Source organism: Phacochoerus africanus, chromosome X (assembly GCF_016906955.1).
Source record: "Phacochoerus africanus isolate WHEZ1 chromosome X, ROS_Pafr_v1, whole genome shotgun sequence".
NCBI classification, from domain to species: domain Eukaryota; kingdom Metazoa; phylum Chordata; class Mammalia; order Artiodactyla; family Suidae; genus Phacochoerus; species Phacochoerus africanus.
Genome location: NC_062560.1, coordinates 893,607 through 915,164, shown reverse-complemented (window position 1 = coordinate 915,164; position 21,558 = coordinate 893,607). Strand labels below are relative to the sequence as shown.

The following is a 21,558-nucleotide window of genomic DNA, read 5'->3' as shown; positions in this document are numbered from 1 at the left end:
AGCTGGAAGGGGACGTGTAGCCGCTCCTTCTCACGCAGCCTTACAGAGAGGGAAGCACGATCCAGCAGAGGAACCAGGCAGGCAGGGCTCAGGACCCAGCAAACCCAGTGGACCTTCTAGCCGGGTCCCGAACGCAGCTAAGTCCAGGAGGCGGAAAGTGCGGCGGGTGAAAAGGCCCTTTATTGGAGAAATGAGCGCAACACAGAGTCTCCTTGGGCGAGGCAGCAGCAGCACCTTCACTGCACCGCGCTTCCCCACCCCCGCCCGCGCCTCCAACTTCCACGTCCAAGGGCGACCAGCCGAGAGCGAGTCCCGCGCAGCAACTTCATGTTTCCCCCAAAACCTGCACCTCGGCCACGGGACACTCCTCCCGGCTCTCCTGCTCGGGGTCCCAGGCCATCTGTGGGGTAAGGGGGTCGGGGTGAGGAGGGGCAGAGCCGCGGGGTCTGTGGCCAGTGCTGAACCAATGGGAGGGTCCCGCCCCGGGGAGCTCCTCGGGGTGTCCGGCCCCTCCCCTGCCCGACCCGTCACCCGGACCCCAGGCGGGGCTGTGGGCACGTGGCCCCGGGCCCACCCGCTGGCGGGGAGGGGCCGCCACGTACCATCCTTTCGTTCTGCAGGTTGTCACTGATGGGGTCTTTCAGGTGAGGGATGGGCGGGAGCAGCCTCTGCCTCACTGAGAACCTGGGAGGAAAGTCACCTGCTCTGAAACCCGCCCCCGCCGGCCGCTAGGGGGCGGCAGCGAGGCCACGAGGGACAGACCCGGCCTCGCTGGGAGGGGGTCTCTGGCCCGCCTCCCCCGGAGACCTGCAGGAAGGAGAAATCCGAGTCCGGGGCGGGCGGAACTGCATCTCCTCGGTCGGCTGCCCCACCGCCCGAGACCCCGTAAAGAAGCAGGCGGCCGCCATCCCATCCCCGTGGCAACCTCGGCCTCCGCACAGCTTCCACACCGAGCTGGTGGTCCCCTCCGGGGGCAGCGGCCTATCCACCCTTCAACCGAGCGGCTGGGAGGGGTGAGGGTGAAGCCGGGAGAGAGGCGCCGCAGAGCCGGGCCGGGGGTGCGGGATGGGATGGACAGACTGGGGGTGGGGCTGGGGGCTGGGCGGGGCCCACCGGCTGGGCAGAGCGCGCCGGCCTTCGGGAGGGACCCCGGCCACAGGGCTTGCCAGGCAGGTGGGAAAGCCCATGAGGGCACTGCTGCCCCCGGGGTGGGAGAGGGAACCCAGAGCCCGGTCCTGAGGTTGTTGGAGGCAGAGGGGGGCGTCGGGGCACAGGGGCGGGAGCAAGTAGGGACCAGCAGGACAGCCTGGCTTCAAGCCCCCTTTCCCCACGTGTGCTGGGAGTGCGGGGAGGGCCCCCAAGGTGCTGCATCGGGGACCCGGCTCCTTGGGTTCTGCAGTCGGCGAGGACCAGGTGGCAGAAACCAGCGTCGGGTCGGGAAAAGAGCGTCGGGGCGACGGGAGGCGGTGGCCTGCGACCTGCGACCAGCGCACGCGCACCCCACAGCCAAGACGCGGGCGCACGGGGTCGGGGGCGGGGGGAGCGTGGCCTGCGAATCGCGCTCCAGAAAACGACCCAGCAAACCGGGGGCGGGCGCTCACCTTCTGCATAACAGGAGCACAAGCCCCAGAGCCAGCAGCATCCCCAGCGCGATCAGCAAAGAGGTCAGCCAGGCCGGCAAGACCGTGCCCTTCTCTCCGTCACACACTGCGAAGAGGGGCGGAGGGGACCCGTCGGGGCCGGTCCTGGGGGCTCCAGGGACAGCCCCTCCCCGGGGCTCGGGGAGGAGGTGCAGGGCGACTGGGGCGGGTCCGTCCACCTGGGAATAGCACCCACCAGCGCGCGGGTCCGCGCTCCGCGGGAACCCCTCCCACAAGTCTAGAATCCCAACCGCCGCCACCCGCAGCACCACCGACGGAGCCTGGGAGGCGAGGGCTGGGAGCGGCCCACTGACAAGCGCTGCGCTCTGGCCAGTGTGTTGGACTCCCGGTTTGGTCTGCTTTTGTTTGTTTGGGGCCAGCTCTCCGCATGCAGAAGTAACTGGGCGGGGCGCCAACCCACGCGACAGCAGTGACACATGGGATCCTTAACTGGCAGAGCCAGCCACCCGGTTTCTCTGCCTGATGCCACACTGGCGGGAGAGGTTGCCCACCAGCAGTCTGTTCTGCCTGGAACCGCAGCCGGGCTCCGTCCCCGGCTAAGCCCTGGCTGCGCAGCTGCCCCAGTCCTTGAATTTGACCTGGGGTCATCGTGGGCTTTTCACATGCGCTTCGATTTTAGAAAATAAATTAAAAGCTTCATGAAAAGGCTGATCTTGTGACTGAGAGCGTTGGCAACAGCCATCTTCCTGCCGCCCAGGGTCCAGCAGGAGGGAGGCGGCCACCAGCCCAGGGCCGCCTGGAGCCCCCAGAGGCTGGAAGAGGCAGAAAGGACCCTCCCTGGAGCCTCTGGAGGGAGCGGGGCCCTGGGACCCCTTGATCTCAGACATCTGGTCTCCAGGATTTTAACCCCCTCGTCTGATTATCCAGTTTCAAGGACAGGATCTGAGAGGAGGTCCTCCTGGATGAGGGGGGCCCTCCAAGGACGGTGTCCTCCTAAGAGACACCAGAGGAGACCCAGCCACAGAGAAGCCACGGGAAGGGTCGCACTCACCGAAGCGCTGGGGGGCGCTCCAGTCGCCCCAGGGGAGATTGAAACTGGCGTCCTTGGCTCTTATTTTTACCGTGTAGGTTCCAGGATTGTACAGCCACAAGGAGTTTCTCTCCACCTGCAGTTCAGGAGGAAGTGGAAGGGAGAGTCCATTCTGGGCCCGAGAGGGGAATGGGGCCGCGGGGGCGCTGCGGGTCCCCCCCAAATTCCTGTGCAGAGTCCTAACCCTCTGCCTCTCCGATGGTGACTTTGTTGGGAAATAGGCTCAAGGCAGATGTAGTTGTTTACGGGGGGGGCGGGGGGGGGGGCACCGTGGACCCGTCGATATAACTGAAGTCCTTATAAAAACAGACAAGATAGAAACACACAGACAGAGAGATGCTGTGTGGATACGGGACAATTGCGGACACGCGCCCAGGGCCGCCTGGAGCCCCCAGAAGCTGGAAGAGGCAGGAGGGACCCTCCTCTGGAGCCTCTGGAGGGAGCGCGGCCCTGGGACCCCTTGGCCTCAGAGGTCTGGTCCCCAGGATGGGGGAGGGTTTTAAGCCTGTGGTTTTAACCCTCCAGTCTGATTATCCAGATAGACGTAAAGGGCCTGAGAGGAGGTCCTCCTGGATGAGGGGGGCCCTCCCTCCAAGGACAGTGTCCTCCTAAGAGACACCAGAGGAGACCCAGACACAGAGCAGAAGCCACGGGAAGCTGGAGGAGAGGGAGGCAGCGGCGGGGAGTGACAAAGACGGGGGTGGTCGGTGGCCGGCGGTTTCGGGGTGTCTGAAGCGGGACCACCTGTGTGGAGGCCGCCGCCCTGGCTGCTTAGATGCAGCTTCGGGGTGCATGACAGTGTGGCGATGCGCCCGCTGAGTCCGGAGGGGCTCGGGGCGGTGGGGGTGGACCCGTGGGCAGCACCAGGCAAGCAGCGGTGTCTGCTCTGCAGTCTGGGAGCTTCCTCGCAGAGTCACAGACAGTGAGAGAAAGAAAAGGGCCCATTTCTGGGAGGGCAGGGGGCGCCTACCTCCTGACTGTAGGCCTGGTCCTCGCCCTGGAAGGAAAGAGCAGACGTGGGTGCCTGGTCCCTAAGAAAGGCCCTTATTTGTCAGAGCAGCTTCAAGTGTACAGAACAACTGAGGAGAAAACTGCCAGCCCTTCGGGGCGCCTGCTGTGGCTCAGCAGATTAAGAATCTGACTAGTATCCATGAGGTCGCAGGTTTGATCCCTGGCCTCGCTCAGTGGGTTAAGGATCCAGCATTGCCGTGAGCTTTGGTGCAGGTCACAGATGCAACTTTGATTCGGCCCCTGTACCAGGAACTTCCACATGCCCCAGGGGGGGTTGTAAAAAGGAAAACAGGAAAAAAAAAATTAAAAGACTCCGACTGCAGGGGGTCACTGCGGAGGTGTGGGTTCCCCCAACCAGAGCAGTGGGTTAAAGGATCCAGCATTGCCACAGCTGCGGCTTGGACGCAATCCCTGGCCCAGAAACTTCCACGTGCCATAAAGTGAAAACGTGAAACCCTTCGGCTTTTTCCTTGGGGCTGATTGTCTTTTGGGTGTTAATTCAGAAGCACCCCCTCCGCCCCCAGCCATGCTGGAAACATGCAGCCATCTTCCCCCATGTTCTGACCTCCTCGCCAATGTCCGAGGCGTCTTTCAATCTGCCAGATTTTTTATTTATTTATTTTTTTAGGGTTGCACCTGCAGCATAGGGAAGTTCCCGGTCTAGCAGTCGAGTCAGAGCTGTAGCTGCAGGTCTACACCACAGCCACAGCAATGTGGGATCCGAGCCGTGTCTATGACCTACACCCCAGCTCACGGACGTGTAGAATCCTTCACCCACTGAGCGGGGCCAGGGATCGAACCCGCCCGCGTCCTCATGGATACTAGTTGGGCTCTTAACCCTATGAGCCATGAGGGGAACTCCCCTCCAGACACTTTTGTTTGGCCAGAGTTCCTTCGTTGTCCGACTCCCCTTTTCTCGGACCCGAAAACCCCAGCGTCCCCGGGGTATGTACACGCCAGCGATGCCCACGGCGGGGGGGGCGGGGGGAATAGCTTACCTTCTGTATCTGAACTTCATACTTGAAATGAAAGTTAAAGTTACTTTGCACTGTCCACCGCATGATCGCATAGCTTTGGTTACACCAACTGTTTGTGATGTTGGGGGCGGTGAGTATCTCTAGGGCAGGAAAAAAAAAAATTTAGGAGTGAGACACATCCAAAAAAAATTTTTTTGTTGTTCCTGGAGATACTTTTAAAATAGGCCTCGGAGTTCCCACTGTGGCGCAACAGGATGGGCCGTCCCTGCAGTGCCAGGACCTAGATTCGATCCCTAGCCCGGCACAGCAGGTTAAAGGGTCCAGCCTTGCTGCCATTGCAGCCTGTAGGTTGCAGCTGTGGCTTGCATCTGATCCCTGGGCCGGGAGCGCCATATGCTACAGGGCGGCCAAAAAAGAAAAAAATAAATTTAAAGAAAAAAAATACAGTAGACCTCCTTCAAACTCGGGGGGTGGGGGGGGAGAGAGGAGAATGTCGTTTAAAGGTTAAAAATGGGCAAAAATATCGAGAGACATGAGAGTTCCTCTGGCGGCTCAGCGGGTTATGAACCCGACTAGTATCCATGAATACACATGTTCCATCCCTGGCCTTGCTCAGTGGGTCATGGGATCCAGCATGGCTGTGGCTGTGGTATAGACCTGCAGCAGCAGCTCCGATTGGACCCCTATGGGAACTTCCATAGGCCGCAGGTGCAGCCCTAAAAAGCAAATATATAGACTTAAAAGACAGATACAAGCGACGAGCACATGTTGGGATGGTTAGTGCCCACTCGCCTGAGGACCAGCTGTCAGACGCAGGCTGGGGAAGACCCTCGCCCACCCCGAGACCCTGCCCTTGGCAGCTTTCTGGGCACACACCCCATGGCAGCCCCGTTCTATCCCCTCTGACTTCAGGTCCCCAGGGTTGCGGGCAGAGGGACAAAGCCTGGTCCTGCTGCAAGGTCCCTTCCTCCTGCTCCCCCCCCCCCCCCGCCCAGGGCAGGCTGATGGTCCCCTGCCCTGCCCAGGGCCAGTCTCTCCCCCAGCACTTTGGCCGGCCAACACCACTCCTCAAGGGTCACCCGGCAGCCTGTGTCCCAGCAGGGGACTCTGATGGGGACACACCCCCTGCTTTGTTCTCATCTGCTCCAGACCCCCGCTCCTGTGGGACCTGGCTCCTCCTGGGCCCTCTCTCGGTGGGCTGGCGTGATGCCCTCCCTGGGCTGTTTCATCTCCATCAGCTCCTTGCGGGACCATGTCTGAATCTACCCTCGCAGGGTCCGCCTCCGCTGCCCAGAACCCATCTGTCTGCCGGGCCTCTCCTGGATCCCTGGCAGGAAGCCTGGGCTCATCACGGGGTGGCCTTTGGGAGGTGCCCAGGGTTAATGAGGCCGTGAAAGTGGAACCAGGGTGATGAGATTAGGGTCCTTCCAAGAAGAGGAAGCCAGGGGATCCCGTCGTGGCTCAGCAGGTTAAGTACTAGGATACTCCCATCGAGGCCGCGATCCCTGGCCTCCATCCGTGGGGTACCGGTCTGGCGTTGCCCTGAGCTGCGGTGCAGGTTGCAGAGAATGCTCAGGTCCCGCGTTGCTGTGGCTGTGGGGTAGGCCGGCAGCTGCAGCCCAGATTCGACCCCTAGCCTGGGAACATCCATGGGCTGCGGGTGTGACCCTAAAAAGGCAAAACAAAACAGGAGTGGAGCCCTGCCAGGGACTAAAGTGCCCCTGGGAGCTCTGAGCCTCCTGGCCTCCAGGACTGTGGGAAAGGAGCGAGTTGCCACCCCCACCCCCTCCTGCCCCCAGCACCCCCAGTATTCCTCACAGCAGCGCCCACCGGGACAGGAGACTTTTAAAGCCACGGCCATCGATTCTTACCCATCGGGGACAGTTGGCTTATAAGTTCAGAGCAGGGGATTCTGGAGCCGCTGCTGGTGCTGCCATTCACCAGGAAACGGGCTAAGGGGCCCAGTTTGTCAGACAAGGCGGAGATGTCAAAGCGACACTGGAACTGTGTCCCCCGAGGGTCAGCTTCGACATGGACACACTCCCACATCTGATGGGACCTGCGGCGGGCGGAGCGGTCACCGCGGCCCCGCGCCCGCGCCGGGGGGAGCCCTGCGCGCCCCCGCGCCCCCTGCGCCCCCCGCACCCAGCGCCCCGGGGAGCCCTGCGCGCCCGCGGCTGCACCCACAGTGGATTCTCCAGGTAGAGACGGTAGCGCACGTCCGGGGGCGCCGCACGGCCCCGCGCCCACCTGCACGTCAGGAAGTGCACATCGTGAATCCAGCAGGTCAGGTTTGCCGCCGCCTTGGGGGTCCCTTCTGGGTTTGTCAAGAAGAGGGGGAAAGGGGGGTCCGGTTCTAGAGGAAAGCTCTGATCCTGAGGCCCTCGTAGACGACGGAGGGTCGCCTCCGGCTCCAGCAGTGGTACCGTCGCCCTGTAAGCCCTGGGCACCCTCAGCGCGGTGTGGGCACACCTACGCTGCTCAAGATATCAGACCTCAGAGTGGCTCGCTGGAAACGATTCCGACTAGTCTGCGTGAGGCTGCAGGTTCGATCCCTGGTCCCGCTCAGCGGGCAAAGGATCCCGTGTGGCTGTGGCTGTGGCTGTGGGGTAGGCCGGCAGCTGCAGCTCCGATTCGACCCCTAGCCTGGGACCCTCCATATGCCAGGGGTGCGGCTCCCCCAAAAAAGATAAAGGACCCCGACCTGGCCTTAATACCCTCCTCCACCCCCTCCTGCCCCCACCCCTCCCCCAGAGGTGGTTTGGGCTAAGAAACGCCCAGTGGTCTTTCTGGAACTGCCTTTCTCACAGGCAGTTTTGATTCTGTGCAGCTGAGGTCTCTTCCCATCAGAATCATATATAAACAGAGGTTTTTTTTTTTGGTAGGGGCAAACCTGTGGCACGCAGAAGTTCCCAGGCGAGGGGCTGAATCTGAGCTGCAGCCTCATCGGTGAGTTCTCAATCCACTGACCAACAACGGGAACTCCCCAGAATCACATTTTTAAGAAATAGCATGGAGTTCCCATCGTGGCTCAGCAGAAATGAGTCTGACTAGCATTCATGAGGACACAGGTTCCATCTCTGGCCTCACTCAGTGGGTTAAGGTGTGAGCTGCGGTGTAGGCGGGCAGCTACAGCTCTGTTTTGACCCCTAGCCTGGGAACCTCCATGTGCCGCAGGTGCAGCCCTTTAAAAAAAGAACTCGAAGGGAGGATCACGTGCAAACGCCCCCCACCCCCCCGCGCCCCCCCCCCCAGAGCGTTCCCCGGTCACCTGGCTCAGGATACAGGATCCACGTGGAGAACGTGGAGAGCGGCGGCCCTTGGTTCACAGAGACCGTGTAGTTGGTCACTGAGCATGGGATGGACTGAACAGCGCAGTACCTGTTGTTCTGTGCCTGAGAGAGAGGGTTGTTTCATCACCACCAGTGGAGAACCAGGAATGTAGACGAGAGAGTGTCCAGGGTAAAAAGAACGCAGTGTAGGACCCATTCTCAAAGTCTCACGTCCAAGTCGCCGCATCCGTAGAGGTGGGGGCGGGGAGAGGGAGGTAGGAGAGAGACAGAGACCCAGAGCCAGAGACCCAGAGCCTGAGGGGGACAGAGACACAGAGACTGAGAGAGACAGAGACACAGAGCCAGAGACCCAGAGCCTGAGGGGGACAGAGACACAGAGACAGAGACAGACAGAGACACAGAGACTGAGAGAGACAGAGACACAGAGACTGAGACAGAGACAGAGACCCAGAGACAGAGACCCAGAGCCTGAGGGGGACAGAGGCACAGAGACAGAGACAGACAGAGACACAGAGACTGAGAGAGACAGAGACACAGAGACTGAGACAGAGACAGAGACAGAGACCCAGAGACAGAGACAGACAAAGAACCGAGCGTGAGAAATACTGGGGAGGTGAGTCGGGAATAGGAAAGAAAAAGTCAAGCCTCCTGCTGCTTAGGAGGAAAATCCACAATTTTTGCCCAAACGGAGTTCATCGGGGCTCTGTGTCATAGAGACAGAGGGGAAGAGAACAACAGAGTTGGGCTAAAGAGGAAGGAAAGTGGCGTCTCTGAGGCTGGGGGCAGGGGGGGGCTGCTATTTTGTCAACACAAACCTCGTACAACCATTTCTCTCTTTAATCCCTGTGCAGCTATCACTTTGATTAAAAAATTAAATTTACAAAACCCACCAGAAACAGACTCACAGATGAGGAGAACAGACTGGGGGGTGCCAGGGAGGAGAGGGAGGGAGGGAGAGGGATGGACGGGGCGTGTGGGGCTCGTAGATGCGAACTCTGACTTGAGAACGGAGACGCCATGAGGTCCTGCTGTGCAGCACAGGGAACTCTGTCCAGCCTCTAGGGACAGACCGCGATGGAAGCGCATGTGAGAAAAAGAATGTGTATCTCTGTCTGACCGGGTCACTGCGCTGTTCAGCAGACATTGGCACAACCCTGTACATCCACTCTAATAAAAATAATAATAATAATATTGATGGGAGAGGACCCAGTGTGTTCTCGAGGAATTGACAAGTGTTCTTTCCTTCCTGAGACATTTCCAGGGGTTGGCATTCTCACCGACACCTGCCCAGGAGACCCACCTCGATCCTCAGGCTCCCTGAACCCTCTGACCCAGGAGGGAGCTGTGGGGGTGGGGGGACGTGGTGGGGGGGCCGGGGGTGCTGTCGGCGGGGCGGGGGTGCAGTGGCTCCCGACCTCTCGTGTTCAGCTGGGCTCAGATCTCCACCTGCAGCATCTCAGCCCATCTCCACAGCCACCCCTCCAGTGGGGACCACCCCAGACGCCTTAGGGACCAGGCACCCTGAGCCTCGGTGCCCAGCCGTGACCCCGCATCCCACTGCTGAGCCCCCAGTGGAACCCGCGTCCCTCCCGTGACACCCGAGAGGAAAGCAGACTTTGGGCTCGGCTGGCTCTCGGGGCCCCGGGGCGAGGTGGCGACTTCCTGGAGCCAAGGACAGGGAGGGCGGCACACCTTTTGCTTTTCACGTTTCGAATTGACGTAACACGTAATTTCGGAGACATTTCCGTGGAGGTCCCAGCTCAGCCATCCACTTTCCGGCTCCATCCTTAAGTTCCCAATCGGTGCGTCTGGATCTGCAACGTTTATAGGCTTACAGGATGCAGGCGACGCAGCCAGCATCCCCAGGGGGACTCCCACCCTCCTGCCGATGGGGGGAAAGACGTCAGAAAAGCGCAGGATTCCTACCACCCCCGTGGATGAGGACGTGGGGCTACCTTTCCTGACCACTTAGTTCCCAGTCTGCGTTTTCACTGAGAACAAACTCGGGCTGAGATCGTTGAGCAACGCCTCTTTCACAGACTGAGATTTGGGGATGCTGTGTAAGTGGCACTAAACCATATATTTTTATAGGACAATATAGATAAACAGATACAGTGTAAACACAGGTGTTCCCTGGCAGCTCAGCAGGTTAAGGATCCAGCATCGTCACTGCTGGGGCACGGGTCACTCCGGGACATGGATTCCGTCTCCAGCCGGGAAACGTTCACATCCTCAACCTGCCGAGCCACCAGGGAACTCCGAAATCAACTATTTCTCAACACCCAAAAAGAGGCAGCGCACAACTCATGAAAGCTAGTGGGAAGAAACTACTTGGGAGGCGCAAGACGCACGATGCTGAGAGTTGATTTGGGGTGAAAGACATTCATGTTCCATTGAGACAAGGCAGAGGTTTCTTGCTGAATCCACAGAGCAGCTACGAAACACCCCAGAGGGGTCATGCCTTTGTTGTCAGAGAGGAAAAACAACAACAAAAAAAATACAGAACACTAAATAAAGGTGACTCTCCCTGAAATAAGCTTCCACACAAGTTGACCCAACAACGAAGGACTGATATGCAGAACAAAACTCTCCATCTTTAAAGAAGTCAAACTCTGCTAGAATTTCACAGCAGGCTGGTTCCTAGAAGAAAAGAACCTCACTTCCTGTCTCTGGTCACTGGTCCTCAATCACTCATGGGGCTGAACTGACCACAGAGGAGGCAGAGCCCTTGGCCCCAGGACAAGATGAGCAGACAAAGGCAGGATGCGGGGGTGGGAGCCCGAGACCTGGAGCCTGCCCCCTCCCCGCCCAACCCCCCTGTATCTCCCCCACCCCTCGCAGGCACCGGGCAGAGCCCTGTGGCTGAGTTCTGCTCGAGAAAATGAAGAGAGAGCACGTGTGGCCCTTCTCTGTTCCGATGCTTCAACGCTCCCCTGGGACGCTTCTCCCAGCACCTCCACGCGGATGCTGGAGCCATGATGCTAGGATCCCAGTCCCTCCAGTCTATACTGGAGCAGAGCCACTCATGAGAAACTGCGCCCTGTCCTCCACCCGGGGATGCTGGAGTCCTGACCCCGGGACCTCAGAGCGGGACCTTATCTGGAAAGGGGGGCCTGGCAGGTGTGATGAAAGGAGAGGTCGGTGACAACGTCCTCCTGCATCAGGGGGCCCTCCCTCCAAGGACAGTGTCCTCCTAAGAGACAGAAGAGGAGACCCAGTCACAGAGGAGAAGCCACGGGAAGACGGAGGCAGAGAAGGAGGGAGGCGGCTACCAGCCCAGAGCCGCCTGGAGTCCCCAGAAGCTGGAAGAGGCAGGAAGGACCCTCCCCTGGAGCCCCTAGGACCCCTTGACCTCAGACACTGGTCTCCAGGACTGTGATAAATAAATACCTGTCACTTGAGACCCCTCTTGAGACACCCAGACTATTGTATGTAAATTAGGCAGCCTGAGCTGAGTCAGCCAGCAGCAGCTAGTGGGCCCTGCAGCATACACGCGCACACAGAGGCACCATCTGAATTCCAGTACTATTTGAGGAAACGCACGAATGAACTTCTCAGGGTTATGAAATGTTTTGGCCGTGACCACAGCCAACAACACCCTGCCGGCTGCAATCTCCGAGCCTCTCTGGTCGGGGGATGGACTGGCTGTGGTCCTGCTGGCTGAAGCCTGGCCCACGTCAACCAGTTCTGGGGACCGCACCCGAGCCCCAGGTGAACACGACCCCCTTGGGCCCTGACCAGGGTCCACCTCTCAGCCAGGGACCCCTGTTGGTGGGGGCTTGTGTGCAGACCTGCCCGGAGGCAGCAGGCACCTCTGCGGGGCCCCCTTCTCCTTTCACCCCATTCATTAGAAGCCTGGTCTCTCACCCCAGGGTGCCGGGCGCCCGAGCAACATCCAGTCTCTTTCCCGGAGCTGAGGATGTGGGCTCCCCCTGGGGGTCCCTGCTGCCTTCCTGCCCCCATTCGGAGTATCTCTCCCAGCTGCACCTGTCACCCAAGGGCCGCCGGACACCGATGGTCAGAGGTGGGCACGGCCAGCTGGGGACTTTGCACCCGTGTCTGTTCTTGTTGTCATGGAAAGTTACCACTGAATTTTAGCACCATTTGGGTTTTTTTGTTGTTTTGTATATTTTTTGTCTTTTTAGGGCCACACCTGCAGCATATGGAGGTTCCCAGGCTAGGGGCTGAATCAGAGCTGCACCTGCAGGTCTACACCACAGCCACAGCACCATGGGATCCGAGCCGCGTCTTTGATCTACACGACAGCTCACAGCTCCTTAACCCACTGAGCCAGGCCAGGGATTGAACCTGCACTTCCATGCACACTAGTTGGGTTCTTAACCTGCCGAGCCGCAGTGGGAACGCATCATCACCATTTCTTGACTCATTTCTTACCCATCGTCCCCATGACTGAATATTGGGGAGCCTCCCAGAGACCAAGGAGACCCTAGTTGCCCCCCTAAAAAAGTCCTCAATAGGAAACGAGGAAAGCAGGATGGAATTGCCCCAAACACGCCCTGCTCGGCTGGTCTGCCTCTCAAAGGCGTGGGGGTCACGGCATCTCTGATTACATCCGTGCTTCTCCCTCGCCGTCTTGGAGGCCAGGATGCTGAGGGTGGGTACTGCGTGGAGGCTCCGTCGGAGGACCTCTCCAGCTTCTGGGGGCGCTCCTTGCCCTGGGGGCTGCATCACCCCAACTCTCTCTGTCCACCATCCCCCCTTTCTAAGAACCTCATCGTGGACAAGGACCCCAGGGGCTCAGCTCAGGAAAGGGCTGTGTGCAGGTCCCGTGGGCGAGGACGGCGGCACATGGAAGTGGCCGTCTTTCCACCCAGGAGCCCTCGCCCTGGTCCTGCCGTGGCCTCCTCCCCGCCCGGGAGGAGGTGATCCTACGTCCCGGATGAGTGGCGCCGCCCAGCAGCCCAGAAACCTGGCCATCTCTGCATGGAGCATCTGGACCGTGTCCAGAGTCACCGCCCGGCGGCGAGGCCCCTGTTTTGCAAGAGGAGCCCCGAGTCCACGAAACGTGTCTGTGTGAGCTACGAGGCTCCGCGGGCCTCGGCGTCAGCAGCGTAACAGAAACCCAGCCCAGCCCGAGGGCCCCGCAGAGCACACGCCGTTTTCCCTGGGGCTTGTCCTACCCTGGTGCGTTGACAGAAGGCAGAAGACGAGCATCAGCAACACCAGCAGCCGGAGGAAAGCCATGGCCACGCAGGTTCCCACTGGAGCGAGGGCCGCACTGGAGGAGAGAGACAGCGACTGTGGGGGGGTGGCTGCGGGGCGGGGGCAAAGCCCCTGGGGAGGTCGTGCTGCTTCCAGGAGGAGGGGACCCCTGGAAGACTGCGTGTGCACACGTGTGTACGGGTCTGTGTGCCTGTGTGTGCTTGCACGCACATGTGTGTGTTGTGCATGCATCTTCATGCACCACCTGTCTCCATGTGTCTGCATATGTGTGTCTGAGTGAGCACACGCTATGTGCGTGTGTGCCCGTGTGCGCCGGGCATGCCTATGTGTACGTGTGTATCTCTGTGACATATGATGGGTGGAGTGGGCCTGCCTGCCTGTGTGTGCTTGTGTGTGGTCATGTCTGTGTGTCTGTGTGAGTGTGTGCATCTGTGTGTCTGCCTATGTGTGCACGTGTGAGCACACATCACAGTGTGTATATCTGTGTGTGCTGTGCACGCATGTGTGTGCTTGTTAGTCGTGTGTGCTTGTCTGTGTGCGCTTTTGTGTACCGCATGTGTGCACACGTGTTTGTGTGCATGTGAGACTGCGGGCCTCCGTGTGTGTGTGTGTGTGTGTGTGTGTGTGTGTGTGTGAGCCTCTCTCTAAAGCGCCCCCGCCCTGGGGTTTGAGGGCGCTCCTGGCTCCAGCCCCGTCTGGAACCCGGAAAGCGTGTGCCACGCAGAGTAACAGGAAACCCCGGGATCACAAAACAGTGGCAGGAAGTTCCATTAAAAGTGTAAATCAGTGCAGCCCGAGCCTGCTGCTTGGACCGAGCTACCGTAACTCAGCCCCGTGCGGTCTCGACGCCCCCTCGGGGTTTTGCCCGAGGTCCTCATGCCGCCCCCTCCGCAGGTCGCAGGTCGCAGTTCGGGTCTCCTGGACCCTCCCCCGAGGGCCCACCTCCTGCACCCCCCAGCCCACCCCCGTGACGGTGGCTCCTGGTGGGCCCCCCACTTCCTCCCCAACCCGAGCCACCTCCTGCCAACGCCCCTGACGCCCGGGTGCCAGCTCAGGGCAGCCACAGAAGCAGAGACCCCACAGCAGAACCAGGGACCCTGGCCTGCCTTGGGGCCGCCCCCTCCCCAGGGTCCCAGGCCCCAGCAGGGGCCCGTCCCGCCTTGTTCAGGGCGTTCCCAGCCCCCCATCAGGAGACCCAACCCCGGCTCCACCAGGGGGCTCGCCTGCTCCCCTGTCCAGGCCTGGGGCGTCCAGGGGGCTCTGCAGGGCTGGCAGGGCCCCCACTGATGACAGCTCGTGCACACACTTGACCCCAGATGCTCCTTCTTCGGCTAGGGAGGGGGGCCGAGACCCGACATCAGTCACCCACCAGAGGAGGCCCAGACACAAGGGTCTCTCCTTCGGATGAGCTGGCCGGGCTCAGGGGGCCAGGGCTGGATAGCGGCCATGCGTTCTGGACACTTCCAGCCCAGAGCCCGGGATGCGAGAGCCGCGGTTTGGGGCCGGCTCTCGCCCTGGGCAGCCAGCCTGTCCAGCTCACTCGTCCGGCCAACACGTTGGACCCGGCATGTGACGCAGGTGTGGGCCGGCCCCTCACCGAGAAGGTCCCCCCAGGACAGGTGACACCGCTGTCCTGTCAGCGAGAAGCGCAGCATCGTCCTTGCGCAGCAAGCCTCTGAGTCTGCTCTGTGTTGCCCCGGACGACGCATCTCAGATGCCACGAGGCGTGTGCACATCTGGGGTGTCCCCCTGCCCCTGGGCGGCCTTGGGTTTGCGGGAAGCTGTGTGTCTTTCCCCAGCGACCCCCCTCCCACCTGGTACTTACCTGGGAAGCAGGGCGAAGTCCGGGGGAGAGGCAGCCCCCGCTTGGCGCGGGTTCTGGGGCCTTAGGGGCTGGGGGGGACCCCTGGCTTCTCACGAGGGGCCAGGGGCAGGGGTACCCTTAGGGAGGGCCGGGAGCGGGGGTACCCTTGGCTCCTCACGGTCTTATTTTCACGGCTGAAAGGCAGGCAGCCTCTGGAAAGAGAAAGTGTCTTGCTTTTCCCCCTGCAAGATTTTTATAGCCTCCAGGGCAGCCCCACCCCTAAAACCCAGGCCCAATTAGGATGGGGGATGTGGCCTGTGACCCGGTCAGGGACCCCCCTCTGCCCCCACCCCCCAGAACCGGCATCTGAGGAAATGCCAGGGGCCCCCCCCACCACACGTGCTCCCGCAGAAGGAACGCTCTTTCTCCCAAAGTATCCTTGTCCCGCTCTCACTTCTGTGTGTGGCTTCCTCTTTGTTTCAGTCCTAATCGGCCTCCAGCCTGGCTGGGGCTGTTTCCTGGAGCCGCCTCCTGGGTTAAAGCCGGCGACGCGAATGCCCGGGACTCTTCCATGCACGCGTCCGGAAGACCCCCTTGGGGAAGGCGAGGTCGCCCCGTGTCCCCGAGGCACTGCCCACCCAGGGCTCACTCCGTCCCGTCCATCCCCCAGCCCAACACCCACCAAGAGGCTGGCAGGTGTCCTGCTCAGCTGTTGCCTGACGGCCCCACCCCTGTCCTGCGGGCCATTCCCTTCCTGCCTCTGCCAGATGCCAGCCCCACCGCCCATCCGCCCGACCCACAGCCTCGCCTTGTGGTGGGGGGGGGGCCCTGGCATTTCCTCCGAGCTTTCAGGTCTGCCCCCCACCCCCAGCCTGCGCCCCCTGCACCTTCCCCTGCATCGCAAAATCTGAGTTTCTTTAGAAACGGGGTTGGTGCTGGTGTGAGGGATTCAGATAAGGCAGAGTCCTGCTGGCACAGGCTGGTCCCCAGGTCCCACAGGACTCCCGTCCTCAGGAATAGGTGAAGCCACGGGAGGAGGGAGACAGACACGAGAGGGGGCGGCCGCCAGCCCACGACGCCTGGAGCGCCCAGGTGCTGGAGGAGGCAGGAAGGACCTTCCCCTGGAGCCTCTGGAGGGAGCATGGCCCTGGGACGTCTGGTCCCCAGGATGGGGCAAGGTGACCTCCCGTGGTTTTAAGTCACCAGTTTGGGGTCTTTTGCTAGGATCACCCACCTGCCATGGAGCCTGTGTCTTGGGGGCTGACCCGCCCACTGGGAGACGCAAGCTGTGTCCCCCAAAGGAAAGACCAGACCCCCCTTCCCTCGTCAGGAGTGATGAGCATCTTGCTAAGAATTGGGGTGATTCCGAAATGCATGATGGGCAATGACCAGTCGGTGGATGCCTCTTGTCTCCTGGTCCCTCTGGGTCTGAGTTGGAAGCAGGATGCCCGGGGTGGGGGGAGGGGGGCTTCTAAGCAGATGAGGGGGAAACAGGTGACAAAGGTGAGGACTAACCGTCTATCCAGAGTGGACTTCGCCCATGGGGTCGCCTCCAGCCGACCCCTCTCCCGGGCAGCACGCCCCCGATGCTGTGGGGGGGCCGTTTGCAGGTGGCCTCTGATGCCTGAGCCTCGGGGGAAGGGAAGCCCATGGGGGCACAGACAGCAGGTGAGAGGCTGGGAGGCGGAGGGCAGGCCGGGCAGAGGCCAGCCAGTGAAGGACCAGGGCGGGGGGACAGGGGACGGTGGGGGACAGGGGACGGAGGAAGCAGGCAGTTTCTGCAGAAGTGGGGCTGTTGAGAGATAAGGAGGCCGAAGTGACCTCAGAGGTCGCCCCCCTGTTACAACACGCGTCCACTCTCCCACAGCTCAGGACTCTGATAAGGGGGGTGTGGCTGGAACAAGGGAGTTGGATGGACACGCACGGTGTAGACGACAGCCTGCACAGGGCCCCAGCATCAGATGGCAGGGGCTTCTGATTCATCCGTCCTTCCTTCTCTCTCTTCCTTCCTTCCTTCTGTTCGTTCTTTCTTTCTTTCTTTCTTTCTTTCTTTCTTTCTTTCTTTCTTTCTTTCTTTCTTTCTTTCTTTCTTTCCTTCCTTCCTTCCTTCCTTCCTTCCTTCCTTCCTTCCTTCCTTCCTTCCTTCCTTCCTTCCTTCTTTCCCTTCTCTCCTCCCTCCCTCCAGCTCTGTCTTTCCTCTCTCCCTGCCCCACATGCCCCAAATCCTCATAAAAGTGAAGAGACAAAGGGAGAGCATCACAGAGCCTTCAGGCTCTGCAGACCCGAGAAAGCGGCGCCCTAACTGTCTGTGGGGAGACCCAGCCCAGAAGGACCCCAGCAGTGCAGCACAAACCCCAGGACCCTTGCCCATGGGAGCCCTGGGTGGGTAGCCACAGGTCAGGGAGGACCGGCAAGGACCCCGCTGTGACCGGTCTGTTTTAGGAAGGCTGCCCCCCAGCCCCGCCAGTGTCCCTCTAACCAGGGACAGGACTTGAGGTTTCGTGTCTGGGGGTCTCTGGACACAGTGAGGGGAGCAGACAGGGCTGAGGATGGAGGCACCGTCCAGCACAGGGGAGCGAGGCCCCCAGGCAGGTGAGTCACCTGGGCCCCTCCCTTTGCAGGATCCAGCAGGCTCTGCCATCACCCTGGGGAGCCGGCTCCGTCTCCACCTGCCTGTCCTAAGTTTCCCCATCGCCTGTCTCCTCCCTCAGGCTGAGTCCATCACACAGCCCGGGTTGTCACCCCCAGGAGAGCCGGGAAAGGGACGAGGAGGAACAGAAACAGAGAAATAGGAATGGGAAGGGTGGGGCCCGGGCCCGGCCCAGCTGGTCCCAGAGAGACCAGAAAAGCAGCCCCCGACTCAGCACCCGGCCCCTGCCAAAGCCCCTGGGGACCCAGCTGGTGCAACCAGGCAGGCAGGGCCCACAGAGCTTCGCCCACCCTGGAAACTCTCAGTCCCCCTGACAGTGGGCGGGGGGCCGCACGAGGCCCTGTGCCCATCAGGACCCCAACGGGCAGCTCTCTCTGGGAAGTGGGCTCCCAGGCACGTAGGGAGGGGTTCGTGGAGCCGGTGGACGCCCCCACGGGACTCGGAGGCTCAGTTCCCCGGGGAGCTGAGTCACTGCGCGCAAGCACGGCTGCAGAGCACCCTCCCCAGGCGGCCTTCAGCTCCGCCACGCACAGGAACGGTGGTCACGGCCGAGAGCCGGGATCGGCCAGTGGACGGAAAGGGGTGGGTTAAGCCCCTTACCGTCCAGGCATCCGGTCACGTCCTCCCAACACTATCTACTGGGGCTTAGGATGATGCTTTTGCCTGCGTGTCATCGTAACGCTGCAATGACAGGCTGAATAAACTTGGGGTGGTTACTATACGAAGCAACGGTTGCAGGACCACCTCTGGAAGAGGATAGCTGTGCAGAGGGTAGTATGATGATTGTTTTAAGGCCACACCCACGGCACGTGGAGGTTCCCAGGCTAGGGGCCAAGCAGTGGCTGGTCGACACCACAGCCACAGCAACGCCAGACCCTCAACCCAAGGAGCAAGGGCAGGGATCGAACCACATCCTCACGGATTTAGTCAGGGTCTTCACCGGCCGAGCCACAGCGGGAACTCCTAGGCGATTATCAGCATCGTAGGGTACAGATGTGCTCAGGGGCCGGCCCCGTGGGGTACATTAATTAAGTCTGGCGTGAGGCCCCATGGAGGTCTATGCACGCACGTGGGGGTATGACTACACCCCTGGACTCCAACAAGGGACTAATTGGTACGTGTGTCTTTGCTTCGGTTTGGTTTTGGCTTCACCTGCGGCAGGAGGAAGTTCCCAGGCCAGGGACTGCACCTGCACTGCCGTTGCGACCTGCTCCAGAGCCACAGGCAGGCCGGACCCGTAACCCGCGGCAGCACAAGGGACCGCGTGTCACACCTGATTAGATGTCTGTCAGGTGCACCACGGGTGTGACACCTGAGCACACCTGTACCCAGGGATTATACCCATATCCCAGGAGTTCCCCTAATGGCTCAGCGGGTTAAGAACCTGATTAGTATCCATGGGGACACACCGTGTATGTGTGCGTGTGCGTTGAAGAGAAAAGCTTGTGTCTCTAGTGTGAACGTGTGCAAACCGCCCGTCTACCTGGAGAGCGTCGGACGGGGTAACAGGACACCTTGGCCTGTCACCCTGCGGCCGGTGGTGTGGACACAGCTGCGTCCAGCTGGTCCATCCTGAGGACAGACCTTGAATTTCCTCAGGCTGCCGCCCCCCCGCCCCAGGGTGGCCCCAGGTCCCAGTTCTCCAGCTTCTCCAGCCCCTGCCTGCTCTGAAGCACTTGGGAACCTCTGTTTGTGGGGGAGAATCTTATCTTGTCTCCCCTCCAGAACTGCAGAGAGGGTCTCCTTTCTTGAAGCAGGGGGGGGTCTCACCTGCTGCCCTGTCCCCCGCACCCCATGGACGTTGCACGGTGTTCTCTGCAGCTGGTCAGCAGGTGGTCCCAGCACAGCCCTGGGGAAGCCGGGCTGGGGCTGCAAAGGGGCACCTCTTGGGGTGGGGGTGGGGAGCGAACACAGCTTGGGCTTGAGCAGGTCTCAGACAACCCCGCCCCAAACCGCAACTCCACCGGGGGCAGCCTCGCCACCTGGGAGGCCCAGGCGGCGAGGCCGGGAGCTCAACTGCCCTCCCTCGCTGGCCCACGCCCAGCTCTGCAAACCTGCAGGGAAGACCCACAGCTCTGGGCCTGAGACCCTCCAGCACTGCGGGGCTGCCAACAGGCAGCCCCTCGGGGGCCAGATCCTGGCACAAGGCTGGCTTCGTCCTCGGGGTCGGGCGAGCCGGGCATCCGTGACCCTGCGGGTAGCCTGTGGGTTTCCCCGGAGAGGAGGGCCTTTCCGGATGAAGTTTCCCAGCAGAAACACATCCTGCCGCAGGGGCTGCCCTGCCCCCCAGGCAAGGACACTCTGTGTTCTGAGATTCCTGCTGGCCTGGCGCCCTGGACGTGGCAGGGTAAGCCGTGCCCTCTGCTCCCTGCGGGAACCAGCAGACCTGTTGTCCCAGAGCTGTCCCCAGGCCTGGCGGCCACTGCTTCAGAAAACCAGCCAGTGTGTAGTCCCAAGCTCGCTACCTGCACGGGGGTGGGGCCTTTCTGCCCCTTTCAACACCTGCACTCAGTGGATGTCAACTCCAAATTCATGTCCCATTGGCACGTGGGTGTTCCTGGGCCAGGGATTGAAGCCACACCACACAGCAACCCCAGTCACTCCTCTGACAACGCCGGGTCCTTTACCCCCTGAACCACCAAGGAGCTCTTCTGGTTTTTAATTTGCATCCATCCTCCTGCATCAGAAGCTCCTGGGGGCCAAGCCCACCACCCACTGGAGCTGATGGCCCCAAGAGAAGCCCATTCTCCCGGGACCAGTTGTCACGGCCGGCACTAGGGCACCTCCTGCAACCCCTGGCGAGTTATCTCCAGCGCCACCCTGGCGTGGCTCACTGGGGGGAGGTATCTTGGGGTCACAGGCGCTACGTCCACGGTGATAACGAGTTTCCCTCCCATCGACAGCCTCCCCTTTCCTATCTTCTCAAAGCCCCACAAGGCTTTCGCAAGAGCTTTCCTCTGAGCTTGGCCCCAGCCCAACCCTCGAAGTTTTGAAATCACATCACCCTAATCAGCAGCTACCGCCTCTTGTGAAATGCCCGTTTCTTCGAAGGTTTGCCTTCGGATGGGGTCCGGCGTCCCAGGAAATCAGGAAGCTGACACCTCTTCCGCGTCTGCAGGGGCGTCTCAGCCCACGTCCGCACGCCCCTGGCGGGCAGCCCTGGTGAGCCTGGCCTGGCAGCGAGGTCGGCCTCTTCCCGGGGTGGCCCAGCCCAGGTAGCTACGACGTGCCGAGCCGGTGGAGAGCTGCAGCAGAGGGCTGTGGTTCTCAGCAGGTGTTTCCATTCTCCTCCTCTGCCTTTACCTCCTTCTGCCCCTGGCGGAGGAAGGGCAGGGAGGGCGGGTGTCTTCGTCCTGCATATGGAGATATGGGGGTGCCTGATGTCAGCCACCGTGGGGGCACTGGTGACTATTTTCCTCCATGAGTGTGCTCAGCTTTAACGCTGTGTGTGTGTGTGTGTGTGTGTGTGTGTGTGTGTGGCGGGGGTGGGGGTGGGCAGTGAGAGAGAGAGAAAAGAAACAACCCAAACGTCCATCAATGGATGATGGATGGATGGACGGGTGGTTGGATGGATGGATGGATGGGTGGACGAGTGGGTGGTGGATGGATGATGAGTGGATGATGGATGATGGATGGATAGATAAACAGAATGGGGTCCCTCCACACAGTGGACAATGATGCAGCCGTGAAAAGGAGGGGAGCTCGGACACAGGCTGCCTCTGGATGGACCTTGAACCCACGATGCCTGGTGAGAGAAGCCAGACGCAGAAGGACACACCCTGTGGGATTCCATGGAGAGGAAACGTCCAGAACAGACAAGTCCACAGGGAAAGGAAGAGGGTTCATGGTGCCAGGGGCTGGGGCTGGGGCTGGGGGAGTGACAGCTTGTGGGGACGGGGTCTCCTCGGGGGGGGGGGGGATGAGAAGTGCATAGAGGTGGTGGTTGTA

The 21,558-nt window shown here is 61.0% G+C and overlaps 1 protein-coding gene across 3 annotated transcripts; it reads right to left on the bottom strand.

Annotated features, from left to right (window-relative positions):
- Positions 1-158: 158 nt before the first annotated feature.
- Positions 159-15,656, bottom strand: IL3RA (interleukin 3 receptor subunit alpha). Of its 3 annotated transcripts, none has more exons than XM_047764636.1 (13): positions 15,415-15,656; positions 14,982-15,172; positions 13,114-13,211; positions 9,665-9,786; positions 7,951-8,074; positions 6,867-6,996; positions 6,551-6,738; positions 4,701-4,819; positions 3,662-3,688; positions 2,653-2,767; positions 1,602-1,707; positions 603-684; positions 159-400 (listed from the first exon to the last, which is right to left on the bottom strand). In XM_047764636.1, exons 3-13 carry the CDS (start codon positions 13,175-13,177, stop codon positions 326-328), a joined length of 1,152 nt encoding a protein of 383 aa, XP_047620592.1. In that variant the 5' UTR covers positions 13,178-13,211; positions 14,982-15,172; positions 15,415-15,656; the 3' UTR covers positions 159-325. The 3 variants fall into 3 exon arrangements, with proteins under 3 accessions (XP_047620592.1, XP_047620593.1, XP_047620594.1); XM_047764637.1 differs by lacking the exon at positions 15,415-15,656 and adding an exon at positions 15,360-15,376; XM_047764638.1 differs by lacking the exon at positions 15,415-15,656 and adding an exon at positions 15,355-15,371.
- Positions 15,657-21,558: the final 5,902 nt, after the last annotated feature.